Consider the following 22,084-nt stretch of genomic DNA (forward strand, 5'->3'; position numbering starts at 1 on the left):
CATAAAAGAAGTGACCTGAGAGTAGTCACCACTAGAATCATGATTATCATACTGCAAAAATTGCCTCGTAATTTACATATTAGGGAAGCTGTAAGTGAATATTGTGTCCGCTGCGTTTACGGTGGTAGCACCACCACATATGCGTGACATAGTGAACAATACGCGCCAATTGGTATATACTTGAGCACTGCTTTGAGAAGGCAAAGCGTTCGAGTTATGCAAACGATCCTCACTTTCAAGTACGTAGCGACAATAAAATGGATTGACGTGGCAAAAGTGACGTTAGCCACAAAATTTGCACAAGCTTAACTTGTCTGCCGCCACTTGTCTTGAAAGATCCTGTTTTGAGAGCAGCTTTGAGCACTGTTTTGAGAAGACAAAGCATTCGAATTATCCAAACGATCTTCTCTTTCAAGTACGTAGCGGCAATAGGATGTATTGTCGTTGCAAAAGTGACGTTAGCCACAATATTTGTGCAAGCTTAACTTGTCCGCCACCACTTGTCTTGAAGGATCCTCAAAACATCAAGCTACTAAAAACTCTTCGGCGGATAATAGGCGAGGATAGGCTGCACCACGTAGGTCGCCATCACGGGAGATGCTGGGGACCTGCACAAAGCAATTTTTTTAGTTGTTCCTCATAAATGTTGTGCAGCAATATATTTGCAAAAATCTAGCATGAGAAACTATAACAGCATCTAAAAGACCACTTCTAAAAACCGAAACACAGATAGCAATGCACCTAACAGCTATCAATGGTTCGCAGTTTTGTCAGGCCTGTAACGCAGCAAACATTTGCCGCACTAATTAAATTAATGAGCATGCTACGAGCACAACACAAAAAACATGGATACATCTCACCGAATCCCCTAGCCTTATCAATGCTGGTGTAGCTAACGGCGCAAACATATGTGAACACGCGAATCTAGTTTCGTCTGCCTTCCAAGTGCTGCGCCTCAGGTGTCTGGATCGTCGAGGTCAAAGTAGCGTCTGTGAGCAGCGCCAAAACTCGAGAAAACATTGATGACAAAGCATCTGGTGAAGTAAGCAAGCCAGAAGAACATTGTTATTTAATTATTATCTATCTGCTACATATCTACCTGTCTGACCATGTTAGTACGACAACATTAAAAGAGCTCGTTTCTTGAAACTTCTGGCATCGGAGTTGGTGTCGTAGGTTGGGAGCGAAAAAAAAAAACGTTGTACGCGAGTGAAAATTAGGAAATAGTCGCAAATGAAGAAATTTAGAATGTTTGGCTCTGGTGGGAATCAAACGCAGAAAGAATGCGTAAAGCATGCAGGTGGTGTACCACAGAACCACGCCCGGGCTCGCAATCACTTTGGGAAATAAACACTATGTAAATGTTACGTAGTGCGAGGAGTCTAATTAGCGCGAGTAATATTGCGTGACAGAAGCGTAAAATCACACCGGGCGTCAAAACATGTCAATTGCGCAACGGGTGGTTGACTTGGAGACCCGCCAATTACAAATAACATAGGAATAAATAATCACCAACAACCGCGTGAACACTTCGTGCTGGTGCTGAGTGGGTGCCCCGCCTACTCGAAAGCGGAATAACGATGTCAGAGTGTACACTACATCATTGTACATATATACAGTAGATATTCAAGGGCGGATCGAAGTTACAAGTGCACAAAAGTTTCTTTTACAGTGTCATGGTTCAGGTGCACATCGACAGGTGAAGCCGGGATAGCGATTGAGACGGCAATGCGAACATGGTCTAATTAGGCAACTTACTCTTGAACACGAAGCACAAGCATCCTCGAAGTTTTATTAGCTCCTTCAGGGGCATAAAATAGCATGTGTACCTTTATATTGCTACATGCATGTTGACATTTTGTGGGACGATGTGCGTGTGTGTCTGACGAAGAGGACGAAGAGTGGTCTCCGATCGGTGACCGGTAGATCAGACACCGAGCGGAGACCACTCTTCGTCCTCTTCGTCGGGCACACACGCGCGTCGTCCCACAAAATGTCAACATGTTGTATCAATATCGAAGATAAAACTCACGGGCCGCGGTTGTCCGGGCTGATGGCGGGAGGCGAAACGTGCGCCGCCGTCAACCAGGCATGGCGAATGCGGTCCCGGTGCGCGGCCTTTCGCTGATGGCGGTTGTAGCGGCGCGCGATGCCTTCGATCTCTGCCTGCACCCGGGCCGCCATGCCCCTGACGAGCACCAACATGCACAGCACCACGATGCCCGCGACGGCCAGCGCGATGGACTGCTGCTGCACGTACTTAGTGAAGCTGTTCACGCAGTTTCGGGTGTGCACCTGCGCCCGTGGAGAGGGTCATGCATTGCGCTAATACATGATAATAAGGCGGCGATGGGTGCCAATGGGTACGTCTTCATGCTTGAGATGCGCTGCAGGGTGTGACACAAACCAGAAAAATGAAAAACGATACAGGGTGACGTGCAAACTAACCACTTCGTTATTTCGTTCATGGACAGCCTTATGCACGAGAAAGAAAAACGAAAAGAGGGATGAGTGTTATATCTTGCAGCGCATCACAAGCATGAAGTACTTAATCGTACACCATCTGTATGAAAAGCCCCGGAAACGCTTTCTCACTTGACATGACAGCACACTGCAGCGTGCTCACATCGCGAATTCACTGCGGTGAAAGCACGCGACCTTAAAAACGCGCTAAGAGTCAATCGTCACCTAGCACTCTCGCCAGCTATATATCGTATATTTAGTGCGCCCCTGTCAACTGACTCAGTGCAAGCGCGAAGTGAAGTGAAGGAACTAACGTGGATAAAACAGAAAATTTCGTGTGCGCTTGATGATGCTTTACTGCCTGACGATAGTAAGCGTTATTCTCCGACCTGATTACAGCCTCAAAGTGGCGCCAGCAGGTGAATTTATTTCCGGAAATGAAATCCTCCCTCAAACGACACCACCGTGGAACATTAATTGCTGTCCATGAAGCATGTACATGTGCCGCAATGACTTTCCGACGTCCGTCATTGGCAAGCGTCTGAGATGTAGAAAACCTGTTGGCAAAAGTGGACCAAAGCTCAACGGATCAGCTCTGAAGTTGCTAATACAAGTTCTTGCAAGCAAACGTTGCGTGAACGTTTTCGCGATACTTGCGCTCCAAATAATGGACGTGACATCTTATAGTAGTAATATTCGAGGTTTTAGATGCCGAAATTGCGATATTGATATGAGGCAAGCCGTGGTGGTGAGCCGCTAAAAATTTGGCCACCTCGTGTTCTTTAACACGCGTTCACATTGCACACTATATACATAGACCTGTACCATTTCGGCGTAGCCGAAATGTGTCCACGACGGCCGCTATTTTTCCCGCCATACCCTTGAGTCAGCAGCAGAGTATATCATAAGCACTGATTCATCATATCGGACACGACTTTCTGCGCAAATTACGCTGGATGAAGCTGCTCAGTGTTATTGACAAGAGCATCGCTTACCCATACTCATAGACAGAACATCATAACTTTAGCCACCGGTGTGAGAAAAACGACGGTGAGCCTAGGTATTGATATTATCTAAGTTTTCAAGATGCCGTTAGGCGAACTTGCGCAACAAAAAAAAAAGTTACAATACCGTCGTATCGTATGATTATGAGGGACGCCTTAGTGGAGTGTTCTGGATATATAGACCATCTGGTGTTCTTTAATGCGCGTAGACATCGTGCACTCCACAGGCCAGCGTTCCGTCCCCATGATCGGTAGAATGGGACCACCACAGCCGGAATCAAAGCTGCGACCTCAAGATCGGCAGCCGAGCACCCTCTTGCCAACGATCCTCTGTGGCGGACGCGTCTGCTTCGATATAATTACCTAATGTTTAGCAATTAATAATTTTGTTTGATACAAAGTAGTGTGAACAAAAGCTATACCATCAATCCTAAAAAATAGTATAGGCTGGAATCTGGTTTAATCGGCAGGGAGGGGTGCGTGATGTTTGCAGCATATATTTCACTTTGTGGATTGCCACTTTTGCCCCAATGAAAAAACTGAACTATTTTGAAATGATTTTTATTTTCAGAAACGAAATCAATTAAGGGATAACTTCGAAACAATGTTTTCTTCCTGCGATGTTTTCCTTTTATTTGGGGAGGGGGGGGTGAGGTTAACATATTCTATGTGCTTTGTTCATCATCTTTCCACACATCGGAGTCCCCGCCGCGGTGGTCTATAGTGGCTAAGGTACTCGGCTGCTGACCCACAGGTCGCGGGATAGAATCCCGGCTGCGGCGGCTGCATTTCCGATGGAGGCGGAAATGTTGTAGGCCCGTGTGCTTAGATTTGGGTGCACGTTAAAGAACCCCAGGTGGTTGAAATTTCTGGAGTCCTCCACTACGGCGTCTCCCACATTCATATGGTGGTTTTGGGACGTTAAACCCCACATATCAATCAATCAACCACACGACGGAGTTGACTGAACTATGTGATATTGTTCTTCAGAATGGACACCCGTCAATTATACTGACTGTTCTATTTATTGAACTATATTGAGAGCTGCTTACGGGCAATGACGTCTTCCAAACAAAAGCTTGTTTGATTTTGTTCTGGTTCGTTTAAACGGAGAACTTCATTAAATCGAAAACGCTCACAGAAATTGTGACGAAAGCAATAACTACGCGCGAAATGAAGCGTTGTTTCAGTAGAGTAGACGAAGCGACCCTCGTCTTGCCCACCAACCTTCGACCAGGCCTCGGTTTCGCCCATGGATAGCACGTTGCGGCCGCAGAAGCGCCGCTGGAGCACCGACTCCAAGCTCTGCTTCTCGGGTTCTCGGCAGCAAGACGGAGGCACCGAACAGCGCTCGGCGCTCGGGTTCGTCTTCGAGCAGTTGAAGTAGATGTTGCTGTTCCAGTCCAGGTACGCGGCCTCGGTAACGCCGCAGCACTTGTACTGGGACTGCACGTTGCGTCAAAGGTGCCATTAGACATCCCAGTGCAGCCTAACGGGACCCTAAAGAACTTATGAAATAGAAATAGACATCTATATACAAACAACCTGTTCGTACTGATTTAAGCAGGACACTTTAGGCCTAAGTAACCATGGCTGCCAGCAGCCCCGTTTCAGATGCCTTCGTTTTCACAGTCTTCAGTTCAGGTCGCACTGGTGCAATTTTGTCGCGAAAACGGGTGGATAAGAACAAAAATGCTTAGTGACCAAATTCGCCGTGACATTACGTGGTTATTTCGAGAAAATGCGCCTACTTCACGTTATACTAAAAAAATCTGAAATCGCTTTTCAATCCATCAGTACTCTACACACGCAAAACATAATTTTTGATGTGGTTGGGTGAAACTCCCCTTTTAACAGCTCCCTTTCCCACTATAGCTGCGCTCTAGTGCCTTGGCGAGTTTAACGACATTATTTGCAGTTATAACAGAACAAAAAACGAAATACGAGTGAAAGAAGCAGGAAATGGTGACATTGTCATTGTATTTTTCCTTGGTCCTTCAGTTTTTTTAAGCTGGCTTAACAGAGCGTATATGCCAAAAGTTCCGGTTGATGATTTCTAAAATGCCCTTCAATGGGTACGAAACATCTGCGTGACGACAGTGTTGAATAGTTACACATGACGGTGACATGGACATCAGACCTTTAGCAGATCTCTTTTGACGTTTTTGCCAATAGGTAACGCGATAAGTGCAGAAACGAAGGCACGCTTTTTTCCTATATATTTGAAAATTCTAATAAATATGCTTTTATTTGTTCGCTCTCAGTCAAAATTTGTCACAGCGTTCCCTGCAAACGCGAAAAGTTCATGCTGTGGTCAGTTTGTAGTGTCACGTTACCATCTGATTTTCAACTCATTCCTAGTGAAGTCCATTTTTCATTCTGTGGTACAGAAATGACTAAAAAAAAAAGCTGCGTTTAAAACAATTGGGTTAGTTCGTAGCCCCATAAAAATTATAAAAATAAACTAAACAGTCGAATGGGTATACAAGCACCACGGCAAACATGACAATGTGACATTTCACTGGCACTGCGCTACGACTGGGCGTGCACCACCTGGAGGTGGTTCTTTAACGTGCACCTAAATCTAAGCACGCAGGCCTAAACACACAGGCCTAAATCTAAGCACCCAGGTAAATGCGGCTGCCCCAGCGAGGATTCGATCCCGCGATGTGCGAGATCAGCATGCGAGTGCCTTAGACACTAGACCACCATGGCGGGTTCGTGTGATAGGTATAAGTCGAGAAATCGATATCAACGTATTAGTTCATTAATTCGCTGCTTACCTGAATATAGTCGACGAGCCGCGTAAAGTCTGCATTGTCTCTGTAGCGCTCGATCAGTTCAATGCTAACGACACTCTGCAGGTCCTGCGATGAGGAACATTGAAGAGAAGCTTCAGGCGTGGTGATGTTACGATGAAAAGTAAGGTGCCATTTTTTTTATCCAAGAAAACCTATCTCATGTTCGAGAATAATGTAGCTATCATAGCAACAGGATATTCACTATGATCTATATAGTGAATTCGCCGTATTTATAAAAAGCCACGAAGTAACTCGTGAATTCAACTAAGACGACTTGAAAGTGAAAGCCATGTTCTTTTTCCTTGGTTTTATCTTTTTCTGCTCTGTCCTTGAACATGTCTTTTCAATGCATTTGCATGCAACTCCTACGTTGTTTTTCAGTACTTTAATGGAAGCTAGTTCTTGTTGTGTATTGCTTTCAGAGATCAAGATTGACACTTTTCGTTTAAAGCAAGTATATCAGTGACCGCTTCTTCTTCTTTATTTTCCTTCCTCCGAAAGATTTCTGCACATTACGTGGTTATGTCTGCTTCCATGCAGCATTGCCCTTCCCCCTTGACTAATTAAGCAACGATATCACAGGACAAAGCCATAGTTTGTCGTCACGTTATTTGACTTTGTAGTGATGACATGGTGACGTCACAATGACGTGAGAAATTTCAGTGTCCGCGACGTCACGTGATCTCGTCATCACATGACGGGGATGAGTATGACTGTTCGCGTCGACTTCGCATCGCGAATTCACGTAACGCACCCTGGTGGCGAGGAACGGCATGATGATGAGCAGGACGAAAGCCACGCTGCAGGTGCACATCATGACGAAGAGCATCCAGTCGTAGCAGTAGAGGCAGCAGATGTTCTCCCTCAGGGCTCCCAGGAAGCCGAGCGAGGCGACGAAGCTCAGGTACGCGACAAACGCCAGCAGCGGCACGTCGACGTTGACCACGAGGCTGACCAGCGGCGTGCCGCGGCCCACTGACACGTCGTCCCATCGCAGGTAAATGGAGTACACCTGCACGACGAAACAACGGAAGCAGCCCCGAGTGCATATGTGAAAGGTGCGCTAGATTTGATTCGTTTGACTGAAGGTAATGTTCAGTCTTAGTAGAACAAGGACTGTAGTTATTGTCGGCATTACCCGCCAAATAAATTCAACCGCGTTCAGAACAAGCTTTACCCTATTTGGAAAAAAAGAAAGACCTCTTGGCTTATCGGAAAAGTGGAAGATAAAGCTTTGCGCGTCTGCGGACTGGACGTATTACCCTTCTTTCTTTCTTTCCTCTCTCCTTCTTTCTTTCTTTCTTTCTTTCTTTCTTTCTTTCTTTCTATTTTTCTTCTTTTATCGCAATGCCCAACACTTGCTTTCAACAACACCATGTTTTTTTTTTCTCATTTGATCTTCATTCATCAACGAGCTTAGTTAACGCAATGCTTCAGTGGCTGCCGGAAACTACAAAGGCCGTGAATTCACCTTCAGGCAACAATGAAATATACCAATAAAAAATGACAAGTAACCTCCATAAGAGATAAAACTACCAAATCAAAAATCACTGCTCGTGGACAATCCCACTATCAAGAAAGCATAAATTATTAGGAAACGCCGTATACGAATACACATGCGACCAGCGCACCTTTTTGGGTTGCATGCCCGTAGATTCGCCAATGCATAGATTTCCGCGTAAGACTGTTACACCGCAGTTGTCTAATAGATAGATAGTGCCGGGACCGCTGAAAGCTCTCGCCTGAAAGACATCGTATCCCAAATCGTCGAACATTTGTTCTAAACACTTAAAAAACGAAAAAACTTATTATATACCGAACTGAACCAAAATGAAGAAAGATCGAGTAAAATTGGGCTATGAACTTACACACATGCAGACGAACACAGTGGCGATAACAAAGATGCCCAGATTGACTAGGATGACCGGGTACCGAGTCCATGGATTGACTTCTGTCGGCGTCAGTGAGTCCTGCCTTGGCATTCTTCTGTGTTTTGCCATTTTGGGCACGCCAATCTTCCCTTAATGAGCAAGACAGGCCGAGAGGCTTTCTTCTTCTATTGCTTCGTCTGACGATGATGATACTGGTGACTGAGCCTGACCCTCTGCATGGGCGTTAATCTTTATGTTGGGCATATCCTGTTGGTGTTATGTCCAAGGAACCAGTTAAAATTTTGCACGTCTGTTCCTTTTCAAAACATCGCTCATGTTTTCGCTTCACTACAATCTACTTTTTCAACTTCTTTCTTTTCTCACGTCTTACGGCCACATGATACATGGCCGTTCCCCAGTGGTGGGTCAAGCCATTCTTGTAGAAACGAGCTAGCCAACCAATCAGGCGCAAGCAAGCGGGCCTCGAGCGGCTCGTGGGTACACTCCGCTAAGCCGACAAGAAGAAGACAGCAGCCGTACAGGCAGCAAGGATCCAGCCAGCCTGCTTCAAGATATGAAGGACTCAGCAAAAGGACGCACCCCGGCAAGAGATCCGAGAGCTTTCTCGCCTCTCTCGCGTCCACTATCTCCCCAGGCCCGGACCTGGAACCCGAGGCTCCCAAGTGGAGCCAGCACACCATGGTCACCGGCGACCGCCACCAGGGCACGGCGGCCGAACGTCCTGTCACCTAGAACTCCCGTACGACCACGGCAGGACGTCCGGGTGGCAAAACTAGAACCTCCTTCTCGGGCGACGGGGCGATCCCCGCAAGGCAACAGTGGTCAGACACCCTTGTCTCCAACCCCAGAGTCTACTACGCTTCACCAGACAACGGACGCCAAATCCACTGAGCAGAGCAAGTTGGCCGAAAATAAACAGCGCCTCTTCTTTGGTATTTTCGCCGACGACGAAGAAGGCTCGCTCGAGTATTCGGTCCACATGGCGGCCTGCACAATCGGATTCTCCACGGCGCTGTTCTTTATCACGTTCGCCGCGAGCGCCTACTTCCCGCACTGCGACGATCCCGTGCGCTGTTTCGACCTGGCCAGCGAGCTGCACGGAAGCAGAGATGTCGACGTCGACCCCTGCGACGACTTGTTCGAGCACGTCTGCGGCCGCTGGACCAGCATGTACCCCGAGCAGCAAGACCTGTTCGAGATCCTCAACAACAGGCTGCGAGTGTCTCTCCTCGAGCACGTCGAACGTGTAACTGCCGATTCCAACAGCGCCGTCGACAAGGTGGCCGCCGCTATAACTGCGTGCATGAGCGTTCCGGAAGCCGGTATCGATCACAGGCAAACTATTCGCGACGTGCTACGGCAACGCGGATTAACGTTTCCATCCCAAGAAGTCCGCTCTACGCACCAAGTGTTTGGAATCCTCGTCGCGCTCACCCTACAAGACCTTTTGGGTGTTTTCTTCCAACTCAAGTTGACGCCCTACTTGAAAGAACACGACAGGCTTGTCTTTGAGCTCAAGTACGCCGAGACCATGTATAGGTACGTGTCGGAGGTGGAGGTCCTGGAACGGTGCATCCTTGCCTATGAGCCTAATCTACAAGACGTCCAAGACTTGGCAGAGAGGCTTCACAACGTGGAGACCGACGTCAAGACCATCACTATGATGCACACCAGTGACAATGAGCAGCCACAGTACCGCAAGTTCTCAGACATTGACGATATTTATGGCAGTAGGATTCAGCAGGATACCGGCATGAAGGCGCAGTGGTGGGTGGATGAAATCAATGAACACATCCCTAAAGATGCAGCCATGACTTTGGAATCCGACTTCCTCCTGAGGCACCCTTATGCCTTACTTCTGACCTTTGATGTGCTGAGGGCATATTCCACCAGTAGCTTAGAGCTTCAGACTTACATAGCCTGGAAAGTCATCAAGTACCTCTCTTACGCTGCGTCAAGCAAGATGTCTAGCTGCCACTTCCCAGAGGACACGGTGCACTGGTCGAGCACTTTCGCGAAAACACTCCAACGATGCACCAACTACGTCAAGCTGGTCGCACCCCACGCCCTGCTCAAGCTGCAGACTCAAAGTGTCCTGGACGACGAAACCATAAACTACACCATCACGATCGCTAACCGGATCCAACACCATTTAGAGCTGTCGTACAATTTCTCATGGTTCGACCCAGAGTCGGCATTAGGCGTGATAAACCGACTCCGCTCCGTCCACCAGATCATCGGCATGGCCTCTAAACTCCGAAGTAACGCAGCGCTCAATTCCTACTACAGTCATATACCGAAATATGAAGCACAGCTAAAGTTTGTGGAATGGTTCGTCCGTTCTTTGCGCGCGGTCGCGGCGCACAAGAAACGCTTCTTGCAACCGACCCCCGGTAGTCCGGCAGCCTCAATTAACAGAGATGACTGGGATTTGTCTGCAATATCGGTGGGCGCCTACTACGTCATAGTATACCACATAATCTATTTACCGGGCAGCATACTCATGCCACCGTTCATGGTTCCGTATGGCCCAGACCCGTACAACTACGGTGCCATCGGAAAGGTCATCGGTCATGAACTGACCCACGCATTCGATCCCAAGTTCATTGACGTCAGCCCGAAAGGCGAGAAGCACATCTTTTACTCGCCTAAATTTGCTCAGAAGCTCGCGGAACTTCAGGAATGCATCATCCTACAGGCCAACAAGTTGACCGAGAGCGCTGTCGCCGGAAACAACTCCGTAAGCGAGGCGTTTGCCGACAGCGCCGGAGTTGAAGTGGCGCACTTGGCCTACAGTGCGCTGCCGGAACCGGACCGCAAGGCTGGAGCTGGCCAGTACACGGCGGACCAGACTTTCTTTGCCGGCACCTGCTACATGTTCTGCCAGGCATCGGCGGAATACTCGGAGTTTAGTATCTACTTGCCGCACAGGATTCGCTGCAAGCAACCCTGCCTCAATACGCAGGAATTCGCGAAAGCTTTTGGCTGCAAAGAAGGGTCGCCAATGTTTCCGCGCCACCGGTGCGACGCGCACGACTTCCTTGGGTTCGCGCAAACAGGACGCTAGCACTCGGTCGACAGTTTTCTGTGTTCTTTGAATTCGGGACACTGTGTTTTGTTGGTTGTGTCGTTCCACTACCATTTTGTTTCGAATGCAGGAGGTTCTTACAAGCCCATTTGATGAATGGGCTTGTAATTCCCCCCACAATAACAATATTGTTTTAACTTATGATTGACTATAATTTTCAGCTTTAGATGTGATTATTGCAATGAGGGCGCGTTCATTGTGTCTTCTGCGCTTGTAAATGTAAATACGCAAAGTGCTCCACAAAATCTATATTTCTTCTGGGTGTCTGTATCGGTGTTAACATATCTGGATGTTATCCATACCGTCATCCATCACTTGCCTTAGTTGGTAATCACGTAAAGTCAATGCGAATTTCACCTAAACCCTAATTCCTTGATATATATTTGATGACCTCGTATAGCGAAGCAATTATTCATTGAACAAGTGGAGTGCAGCATTACGTGCGATGGGCTGGTTGCCGTTGAAACGTAAGGCTGCAACACAGGGGGACGCATTTCGGCTCTGCAAATGCATTTTTCATGAGCCGTCAGCCTTCGCACAGCACTATCAATGCGGGCTTGCTGTTATGTCTGAATTGCCAAGCACTGTACTTAAGGCGAAAGCTTCCGCGCTGACTAAGACGGACCACGAAGAATCGAAGAGACAAGTACTTGACAAGTATAAAACTTCTAGGCGCGTAAAACTTCAGACAACTAACATAAGAGACAAGGACGAGCGCAGACTTTCAACTGATTTTATTACTACTACGACACACATATATATATTAGAAAGAAGATAAGCAACACACAAAAAAGGCGAAAAGAGAGATTGCAAAAAAACATCACACAAAATCAAAAGGCGAAAAGAGAGATTGCAAAAACATCACGTGCTCACCCTGGGCCCTCACGTGCCGAATTTAAAAACGCCAATTCTTTCCCAGATAATGCTATCGATGGTTTGCTGATACAGCTACCTCGAGCAATTGCTGCAGCTTCAATTACAAGTCTTGTGCCTTCATTAGGGTGGGACGCGAGAACCCTTGTCTGTTCGAACAAAGGCTGGCATCCACATTCGGAACAATGAGCGGCCAAAAAACCGTCCCGTCCTGCATTTCTTACTTTCTGGCAATGTTCTTGAAGTCTTACATTGAGGCACCTGCCCGACTGACCGACGTACTCAAGTCCACAACTTGAGTACGTTGAGCACAACTTGAGACTTGTAATTGAAGCTGCAGCAATTGCTCGAGGTAGCTGTATCAGCAAACCATCGATAGCATTATCTGGGAAAGAATTGGCGTTTTTAAATTCGGCACGTGAGGGCCCAGGGTGAGCACGTGATGTTTTTGCAATCTCTCTTTTCGCCTTTTGATTTTGTGTGATGTTTTTTTGCAATCTCTCTTTTCGCCTTTTTTGTGTGTTGCTTATCTTCTTTCTAATATATATATGTGTGTCGTAGTAGTAATAAAATCAGTTGAAAGTCTGCGCTCGTCCTTGTCTCTTATGTTAGTTGTCTGAAGTTTTACGCGCCTAGAAGTTTTATATGGATTACCAACTAGCCCAATCCCACACTTTACTTGACAAGCACGTCTTTCTTCGCAGTTTCGCACGGAAGTTTTAACCTTATCTTCTTTGCGTGCCAACTAGGCCCAACATAGTTTTGTTAGAGCATTGTACAGTGCTCAAAAATAAAATACGGAAATGGCAAAGTAAAGAGTGTAATTTTGTTTCCACCGTCTCCAATTCGTATCACACCAGCGCAATTTCAACTCTCGCAAGAAAGATTACATTATATTTAGCGGCACGGCCAGATTCATAACAACAGAGCCCGGTTATCTCGAGCGATATGGCGTACCAATCATTGTACTAACTTTTATGTCACGTTTTAATTAAGGAGCTCTGTATACTTATTGTAGTTTGATGTGTCCCCCGTGAAACGGGGCGTCAAAAAGTAGTTCCTCAGGAGCAAAGTAACGTTTAAGTCTGTCTGTCTGTCTGTCTGTCTGTCTGTCTGTCTGTCTGTCTGTCTGTCTGTCTGTCTGTCTGTCTGTCTGTCTGTCTGTCCATCCATCCATCCATCCATCCATGCGTCCTTTCATCTGTCTGTCTGTCTGTCTGTCTGTCTGTCTGTCTGTCTGTCTGTCTGTCTGTCTGTCTGTCTGTCTGTCTGTCTGTCTGTCTGTCTGTCTGTCTGTCTGTATGAAACAAGGAACTTTAAATTTTATTCTATAAACCTTCTTGGTCTGAACAATAAGGTATGTATAGGCTATTTTACCCTAAGACATGTTGGCGCCGCCATCTTAGGTTATTAAGTCGATTATTTGCTTGCTCTTGTATGCTGTGATGTGAATCAATAAGGTAAAGAAACATCGTATGCATCAACTCGGCCATTTTTATGATTATGTGCTTCCGCAACACTGTTCGTTTTGTTGAAAAAGATGCACAGCACAAAAGTTCACAGAGCAGCATGACCGCACTGGAACCCCTTCGTAAAATGGTCTCTAACGTAGACGAAACGCGTGACGTTTGCTACTTGTATTACAGCAATAACTTAAAAGAAACGAATAAGTTATATTGCAATAAACTTGCATGTGATGTGCGGCTGCAAAGAATTCAGCATTTCTCGTTAAAAAACAAGGTACTGAATTTGAAAGAAAAAATATTCTTTCTTGGTTGAACGTGCAATCAGGGCACTCAACGAGGAACTTCATCTTAACTTTCTCTCTTCAACGTAATCTTGAATTTGTTGCATATTTTTGATCTTCATAAGTGTTCGTTTCCTTTGAATGTAAGGTAATACAATATTCTTGAAGCAACTAGGAACAATGAAACATCACACTTGCATTTTCACATATGAAAAAGGTGCATCATTTTACTTACGAACGCCAATTCACAATTTTCAGCACTTTTCTGCAAAAAAAAAAAAAACATTGTAGGGGTTCCTTTAGCGCATGCAGTTATTTCCCGTGAAATTCGGTCAGGCCCCCATGCGACGTAAAATAAATCATTTAGAAAAAGACTGCCTTTTTACAAGTGCGAAAAGAAGTGTTCTTTTGTTCCTGTTACGTTACACGATAAGACACACCAGCGTTTTTCCACAGCATGAGATCACCACGCTCTTCACTTAGCGTTTGGCGAATGCCGTCTCTAGTCATAACCTATTAGTCGATAATCCTGGCTGCAACCCGTGCTCGCATCTGCCGAGTCCTCCTTTTAACTTTCCCCTATACTTGTTAGCTTCAATGGCCAGTTCAACAGTGCCGCTGCCCAGGAAGTAATCGTTCGTCACTATGTTCGTGCAGTTCCAAAAGTGCTCCCTGAACAAGTTCGTCACGTTGAAATTGACAATCTCCGCGAGCTGGCGTATCGTATCCATTTGGGACGGAAACTTGGCCGTCAGCTCAGCTTGCGCGGAGGACAGGGTTCCGGGAAACTTCTTGCAGGCATTCTTTTCCAGGTACTCTACGAGGTAGTCGAGGTCTTGCGCGTTCGCCCAGTTCTGAATCACTCCCGGACAGAGGAACTCGGAATTGGGACCCATGTAGTCGTAGTTGTACATGATGAACACCGTCGGCCTACGCCACCTCGACCATGCACCGCAGCCGCCGAGTAAGTCTTCCAGCGTGCTGTTGAACAGCTGCCTGTGTGCGACGGCTCCTGTGAGAGTGTCCACTATCAGCTGGACGAGCGTTCGGTGGCGTTCTTCTACTGGGTCGATGTGACGGTTGAAACCTAGCGTAAACCTGTGGAAATCGAGTATCACAACTTCTCCCGTCGTTTCGACGAAGGTCCTGACCTGCCTCAGCACTGTGTCTAGGGACACCTGAGCCTTGAACTTGTTGTGAAATATCCAGAATACCCCGTCAGTGAAACCAACTCTCAAGTCCAGTGACCTGATGCCGAAGGCAAGCTGGTGGGCGATCGTCTGGTCCTGGGTGAAGATAAAGTCACCGACGGGCCAGTCTCGTTTCAAGCCGTACATGGCAGAATCGTGGGTTCCCGGAATGAACATCTCGTCCACTTTGAGATTGTAAAAGTGGCAGCAGTTCTCCTGCATCCACCTAGGATGACCGCGAAAGCACGAGGAATCCACGACCGCGGCGTTGTTGTCGCCGGAGACGTCGTCGACTTCCAGTAGGACAGCCCAGTAGTCCAAGCAGTTTCCGGTCATGGCGAGTTGCGTGCTGTTCTTTGGGAACTTGACGTGAGTCGTCACTCGCCCCGTGCTTTGTTTGACGGGGTACAGTTGCGCGTTCTTCCAGTTGTGGGAGTTCGGCGCTTCCGAGAGCAGAGCAGCGAACGTCCTGTTGAGGTGGTCGACGTCCACGCCGTACCAGTTGACTTCGAAGTGCCCGGGCAATCGACGTGGCCCCTCGTACGAAGACACGGTCAGATACACACCGCGTTCTTTGAAACCTGAAATTTGGGTGCAAGAGAAAAGAAACGCATTCTACTAAACTGAATAACCGAATCAACGAGTAAATTGTGACAAATAAATATTAAGGCGAAGGTCGTAGATGCCTCATCCAATGCGACTATTGACTGTCGGCGTACCACGGGGTCTGGGAGGAGATATGATAAAAAGTAATCTTCGCGGGATGACGTCACCTATACCGGCGTCATAAGGTCACACGTGACTAGATATTGTGACGTAATAAAGACGTCCCTGGGACGTCATGTGAGGCAATGACAGTGACGTCACAGTGGCACTGTTGCATGACGACAAAAACAATGATTATCACAGGTACGATGCCAGGGATGTCAACCCATAAAATAACTTGGTCAAACCTGTGCTGATTACGGAGGCAATGTAAAAAGAGATGAAACACTTTTGTCTTGTAAACACCGTGAACCTGCGTTAGGTGCTGAACGCTTTTGGTGGGTGGCGGGTGGGATGATATTATTGACTGGAAAGAAAAAATAACATGGCCTTCTCGTTCAAGCTGTCCTAGGGGAAGGCGTGAGAGACTCTGCAAGGTTTTGCATGATAATCTCCTCATAGATAACTTACTTGGCAATATCATTTTTTATAGTTTTTTTTCTCCAAGGAGGATGCTTGGTAGTGTTTCACCTTCGTGCAACACTGAACAAGTATGCTCTTGCAAATCCCCTCGGTCGATGTTTATAACATGTTAAACGACAGCATGTCTGATTTGTGGGGAAGTAAACGTGCATACGTAATACAAGACGTATCAAAACTTTTTTAGTCATTCAGAAGAGTATTTTATTGATCTTTAACAGCGAGGCGAACGCTCATACTACCTTCAACAACATTTATTTAACGCCCCTCCGTGGTGGTTAGTGGCTAAGGGACTGGGCTGCTGACACGTAGGTCGCGGGATCGAATTCCGGCTGTGGTGGCTACAATTTCGATGAAGGCAAGTATGCTGTAGGCCCACGTGCTCAGATTTGGGCACACGTTCAAAATTCCATGTCGTTGAAATTTCCCGAGCTCTCCACTATACGGCGTCTCTCATACTCTTATGGTGGTTTTGGGACGTTAAACGCCGCATATCAATCAATCAACATTTATTTAAAAGTTTTAATATAAATTAATGTTGTCGCTGATCTCGTAATAAATACTGAAGCAGTTAAGTTGCGCTTGATTTCGAAATTTCCGTGACCTGTTAACTACAAAACACGAACCTGTGCTGTAGACGGGAGCTGACGTCAGCAAAAGCGTGCAGGTTGCCCGGACCAAGATGTGGGTTTTCATATCACAGGACATCTGGAAGAAAAAGGTGAGGTAATTTGGTATTGAAAAGCACTGAGATATTGATGATAATCACCCGCATCGTCGTTCATTGTCAGCAGCATTTCCTTTTACACAGTGGTCATAAAGTTTGTGAATGTTACAAAAGCTGTAAATTCGTAAAACTGAACTATAAATCCCGGTTCCGAACACGTTCAATCTGCGACATCTCGCCCAAAACTTCATGTGAGACTCACTACTTTTGTAGCAACCAACGCTCCAAATGTAGTCAGGTGTTCTCAAATTCACATAAATGAATCGAGCAAGATCTTCTGGTGGTATATATGGTGCAATCAAACAAGCACAAAAAAAATCTGCTTCGTTCACAAATGAAGGCTTGTCCTAAGAACAGGGAGGCGCGTCTTCATTAAACCGATCTGACAGGTTTCGATAGCATGACGTAATAAAAAGTGTCTGTGAAGTCAGCAAATCCACGTGTTATAAATTCAATGTGTCCCCCTAAACGATTGTGGCAACGTACTTTAATATTTCAATTTCGTCAGTCAGCTTGAGTTCATCAATAAATAAGTTAATAAGTAAATAAATAAATAAATAAATCCCCAGCAATGGCATTTTCAGTTTTAATGGGGAGACACGTACGACTAAAGCCTGATGTACAGATTACCGAAGCTTCTGCCCCCTCACGCAGTTCACAGAAATGCATCGCGAGAGGCAACGCCTGAAAACAGTAAAATGACGGCAACTGAATGCAATTTCAAGTGAACAAAAAAACCATTTTTCACACACAGAGAAATACAGAGATATTCACTTATACACTAAGAAATAATTACAGAAATACATTATGCGCACGTGCACATGCATACCATACACATGAGCATATGCGCGCAGATATTTATTATGTACACCTTTTGTGTGTGTGTGTGTGTGTGTGTGTGTGTGTTTGTGTGTGTGTGACACATGCGGGAACACTAGGAAAATGGGAGAGAGAGAATAAGGATGAAATAAAGGCAGGGAGGTTAACCGTGGCTGAGTCTGGTAGGCTACCTTGCACTGGGAGAGGGTAAGCGGAATAAAAGTTAGAGAGAGAGAGAGAGACGGAAAGAAATGTCACTCATACCGTCGAAAAAATGGCAGTTATGTGCTTAACATCACAGATGGTGAGTCACATCCGTGTCTTAATCAATTGAGCACATTCATCGCATTAACTTGTATGCGTGGTTCCATGCACCCAAAATCTTGCCGATGGTGAAGCCATGATGGTGCCGCTTGCGTTCTCAAGCAGCAGACTTCTGAAGGCTTGCGAGAACAGGAGTGATGGTGTCAAGCAGTTGCAACATGCTTTGAGCTGTCGGTGTCTGCATCTTGCTCAGCAGCACGCGCATAGCTCTGATCAAAGTACTAATCATGCCGATAAGTTGTCCTTCGTCCGTCAAGTTATGAGGTACCGATGAAGTGTCCCTCACTGTGGAAGTCTGATGCCTCTCATCAGGCGCATGTATTTTGGGGAGTTCGGACACTCCTGGCAGAGGCAGCATTTTCCTTTAAAACGGCTGCGTTCTGACTGCAGGTAATAAGGATAAAGCGTCAGCTCCACTGCTAGCAGAAGCACATTTGTACTTGGAACCGACAACACTTGGCCAGAGTGGGGAAGGTGGAAGTGGTTTTGGACGTGCTTCGTGAGGCGACGAGGTTTTAGTGGCTTTGGTGCAGCGCCTGCGACGGGACCGTCGCCGCGTAATGGATGCAGCAGCTTCTCGGTATGAGATGTCATCTCTGGCCCTCTTCTTCAATATTGTTAGCTCCTTTCGAATAAAAGGACAGTCCTTCAAAGAGGCATCATGTAGCTCATTGCAGTTTGACCACTTCGGAGTCGCGGCCTGGCACGTGTCCTTGTTGTGGTGCCCAGTGCAACGGGAACAGATAGTAGAGTTCGTGCACCCACCACTTACGTGCCCTTAACTTAATGCACTTTCAGCACTGAAGTATTTTCGGTATAAAAGGGCGAACTGCGTGTCGGAAGTGGCCCACTTTTACGTGTGATGGATGTGATTCGCCCTTAAATGTAATTATTACGCATCGTGATGTCCTGATGCGACATATACTTGTAATAATGGCAACTTCGGAAGCCGGCCTAATCAAGGCTGGTAGGTCCGAGTTGGTACAATGGCTTCGGCAACATATTATATCACCCCAGTGCTCACTTATTTGTCCAGTGGTATTTGAGAGTGGACTTTCATCCCATTAAGTTCCGTTACTTCATGCAATCTGTCAAGCGCACTCACATGTTTGACGTCAATCGCTAGGTTGTTCTTGCGGCTATTCACTCTTACTTCCTGTAATTCATTCGGCACCAGTGCCTCTAGCTGTGCAGACACGGCTTGCCGGTTAAGGCGTCTCATGCTGTGCGTCGCGAGAACTGGCATGAAGAGGATGGTTAATACCTCGGTATTCCGCGAAGATCGCATGGTGGGCTCACTCGTATCAGGTGACGTGCTCAGAAATCGTCTCTTTCCTTTGTGGTTTCTGACGAGCTCGAATTTGTCTTCCCCTGATTCATCACTGCTGACGTTGTAGGGTTCGGTGTCATCACGGTCAGTGCCACTCTCGGAGCTGTATCGCTTCCTGGAAGCAACATTCGCGGTCATTCCGGGATCCGGTAGTCTTCCGTAGGGCTCTACCTCCATTGCACAGCTGCTGGAGACCGCGCTCGACAGGCGAAACGAAACGGAAATTACACCCTATACCATTCGCTTATCTGGCATAACGGTCTTGGTGCACGATTTGTATTGAGCAGAGGATGGAACTCTTCCTTGGCAAGCTTGTTAGTTAGCATAGCTAACACAACATCGCTGTAGTGTGGGTTAACGATCGCTTATCGTGGTTTATGCTAGGCGTATACGGGCACGGCATTTATTGCGAGTTCTTAAGGTGTGTATACTATAGGTGCACGGACAGTGGAGTCAAGGGCGCTAAAGTGACGCTGACGGCATCTGCAACGCGAATGACCTTCCTAGTAGTGTCGATAGAATAGTTATGCGCAATTCTGTAGATTTGCATGCTTATTCTAGGTAGAGGGAAAAAAAACCGTATCGACCCACCTTGAGACGATTTCGGAGAGAAGGTACTCGCACTCCCTTAAAACCACGCGTGTCTGGTCATCGTCTTCCCTCTGCAAACATGTGCAACGCTCTTATCTCCCCGCCGATACACGTCGTTCGATCTCGTGGACGTCACGCACCGATTGTTATCTGAAGTGGGAGCCTTCGAGGGCAGGCAGAAGAAGGTTTCGTCTTAAACGCGTGGTACTTTATCTCGAAATCACGTGCAGTGTTTTTTGCTCAACCGTGATTATTCATAATTATTCATTAGCCAGCTCTTGCGATTATTCGTGCCGAATTTCGCCGTAAGACAGGATTACCGCAGTGTTTATTTTGTGTAGTGCGCTTAAGAAACGTCACGCGTTCTCCTATGTAGCTGCCTCAGACTTCATAAATTACGAATCTTTGTGCTCAGATTTGGGTGCACGTTAAAGAACCCCAGGTGGTCAAATTTTCCGGAGCCTTCCACTACGGCGTCTCTCATAATCATATGATGGTTTTGGGACGTTAAACCCCACAAATCAATCATCAATAAATTATGAATCTTCACAATTTTCTTCTCAGTCAATTGTACTAATCCCTCCTGGTTCTAAGTTTTCTCCACCCAAACTGGTTTTGCACGCGCTCAGAGATCGGTGGCCTAAGAGATCGCTGGTGGACATCTAGGCCCACCACGTATTTTGAAAGGCCTCCGGGATCATCCCTTTATTGTTCGAGGAGTGATGTCTTGCAAATAATGCCATCATGTCACGCCACATTTTGTGATGTGACGGTGACATCCCAATATTGCAGCTTGTGACATCGTGATAATGTCAAAGGGTAAGCCGTCACATTGTGATGATTTTTCAGATCACTCGTGTTGATACCAACAGTCACTTTTCGCATTTTATGTGGGATTTAGGGCTTTCGCATTAATAAGTGACCGTTCAGTGCAGATGATATGCGCGTTCTTTTGATAAGCCCAGTCAACTTGCTACAAATTATAAAGATTTGTAGCGCAAATAGTATGGTTGCGTAATTTTGTCCAAAATATGTAGGAAACATTAATTCTATTGTGAATGTTACTTGAATAAAGGCAATTCTTTCCAGACAAATGCATGTTTCAGTTCACCTACCTGGTGACTGCCTCTTCAAGATATGTTTAATTACTGCAACCATCGGTCACTTTTTGGGTCTTTTGAGACATCTTAGACAGATTTGCATGCGTAATCTACCTTTAATATGAATTACAAATAATTCAGGCACACAAGCTTCCATTTATTCCTTGTTCTGAACCACCCCTAGAGTCAGCTGTAGTTCGCAACTGTCAGTGTAAGGGTACGCAGTTATAGTTCAGAACTGCAGGTGTGGATTATCAGCTGAATTATTCATGTGACATGTGGCTCATGTAAGTACGTGTTTCGCTGATGGTTGCCCAAAGCCATCTTCTGGCGTGGTTTCACTCATGAGAGTTCGTAATAAATTGAAGCTTGTTTTGGGTGTACTGGCCGTCGCAAACTTAACTGGGGCCGGAAAGCTCGGTACGTGGTAGTTCTCGGTAAACGACGATAACGAATTGCTGACGACGGGGAAAAAAAACTTTGAAAAGAATTGCTGAAGCACCTGTAGTAATCACTGCACATCTTAGTGCGCGTGGTCTCCAGACGGCACAGCTGCCGTAAGCGGCCGCGTTGCAGTGTTCGTCCCACCCGAAGCGCTTATCGCAGCGCTTACATCGCTGTCTTGACGATGGGGCCGTTGACACGCGCAAGAATTCCAGACGCTGGCGTCTTTTGACAAACTTGTGCGCAGTATAAAGGCATTATACTGCCTAGGTGAGGATGCGAACCACCGTGACGGTATGTAGAGTACTTAAAGGGTTGTTTTGAATGCATAATTCTGTAATTACTGGCATGGTAACAAGCGGTGTCCTTAATTTTGTGCTGGGCACACGTTAGAGTCCTTTAGCATGAAATGCCGTAGGTTTTTTTTTTTTTAATGCAAAGCGTTTCTTAGCGAACTTCGGGGACTTTGAGCGTATCTGTCTATCTATCTAGCCGCTTACGTTTGG

At 46.4% G+C, this 22,084-nt stretch overlaps 3 protein-coding genes across 4 annotated transcripts; 1 reads left to right on the forward strand and 2 right to left on the reverse strand.

The window, feature by feature from the left end:
• Window positions 1–2,990: 2,990 nt before the first annotated feature.
• On the reverse strand, window positions 2,991–8,250 carry LOC119166744 (tetraspanin-33-like). The gene is made up of 5 exons (XM_075867957.1): window positions 8,137–8,250; window positions 7,023–7,280; window positions 6,251–6,334; window positions 4,695–4,913; window positions 2,991–3,020 (listed from the first exon to the last, which is right to left on the reverse strand). Exons 1-5 carry the CDS (start codon window positions 8,248–8,250, stop codon window positions 2,991–2,993), a joined length of 705 nt encoding a protein of 234 aa, XP_075724072.1.
• A 463-nt stretch (window positions 8,251–8,713) lies between these two features.
• Window positions 8,714–11,227, forward strand: LOC142766110 (neprilysin-1-like). The gene has a single exon (XM_075867958.1). It carries the CDS (start codon window positions 8,714–8,716, stop codon window positions 11,225–11,227), a length of 2,514 nt encoding a protein of 837 aa, XP_075724073.1.
• A 2,819-nt stretch (window positions 11,228–14,046) lies between these two features.
• On the reverse strand, window positions 14,047–20,105 carry LOC119166743 (PI-PLC X domain-containing protein 1-like). Of its 2 annotated transcripts, none has more exons than XM_075867342.1 (3): window positions 20,035–20,105; window positions 16,870–16,951; window positions 14,047–15,639 (listed from the first exon to the last, which is right to left on the reverse strand). In XM_075867342.1, exons 2-3 carry the CDS (start codon window positions 16,949–16,951, stop codon window positions 14,375–14,377), a joined length of 1,347 nt encoding a protein of 448 aa, XP_075723457.1. In that variant the 5' UTR covers window positions 20,035–20,105; the 3' UTR covers window positions 14,047–14,374. The 2 variants fall into 2 exon arrangements, with proteins under 2 accessions (XP_075723457.1, XP_075723456.1); XM_075867341.1 differs by lacking the exon at window positions 20,035–20,105 and adding an exon at window positions 19,378–19,596.
• Window positions 20,106–22,084: the final 1,979 nt, after the last annotated feature.

The sequence above is a fragment of the Rhipicephalus microplus genome, chromosome 6 (genome assembly GCF_043290135.1).
Source record: "Rhipicephalus microplus isolate Deutch F79 chromosome 6, USDA_Rmic, whole genome shotgun sequence".
Lineage (NCBI taxonomy): Eukaryota > Metazoa > Arthropoda > Arachnida > Ixodida > Ixodidae > Rhipicephalus > Rhipicephalus microplus.

Coding starts and splice junctions, on each gene's coding strand:
- LOC119166743 (XM_075867341.1), bottom strand. CDS start 19,581: ATGACCGCGAATGTTGCTTCCAGGAAGCGATACAGCTCCGAGAGTGGC. Junction 16,952..19,377: donor GATCTTCGCGGAATACCGAG/GTATTAACCATC, acceptor TTTTTCTTCCAG/ATGTCCTGTGATATGAAAAC. Junction 15,640..16,869: donor AGCTCCCGTCTACAGCACAG/GTTCGTGTTTTG, acceptor CCCAAATTTCAG/GTTTCAAAGAACGCGGTGTG.
- LOC119166744 (XM_075867957.1), bottom strand. CDS start 8,250: ATGCCAAGGCAGGACTCACTGACGCCGACAGAAGTCAATCCATGGACT. Junction 7,281..8,136: donor CTGTGTTCGTCTGCATGTGT/GTAAGTTCATAG, acceptor TTCGTCGTGCAG/GTGTACTCCATTTACCTGCG. Junction 3,021..4,694: donor AAACCGAGGCCTGGTCGAAG/GTTGGTGGGCAA, acceptor TTTTGCCAACAG/GTTTTCTACATCTCAGACGC.
- LOC142766110 (XM_075867958.1), top strand. CDS start 8,714: ATGAAGGACTCAGCAAAAGGACGCACCCCGGCAAGAGATCCGAGAGCT.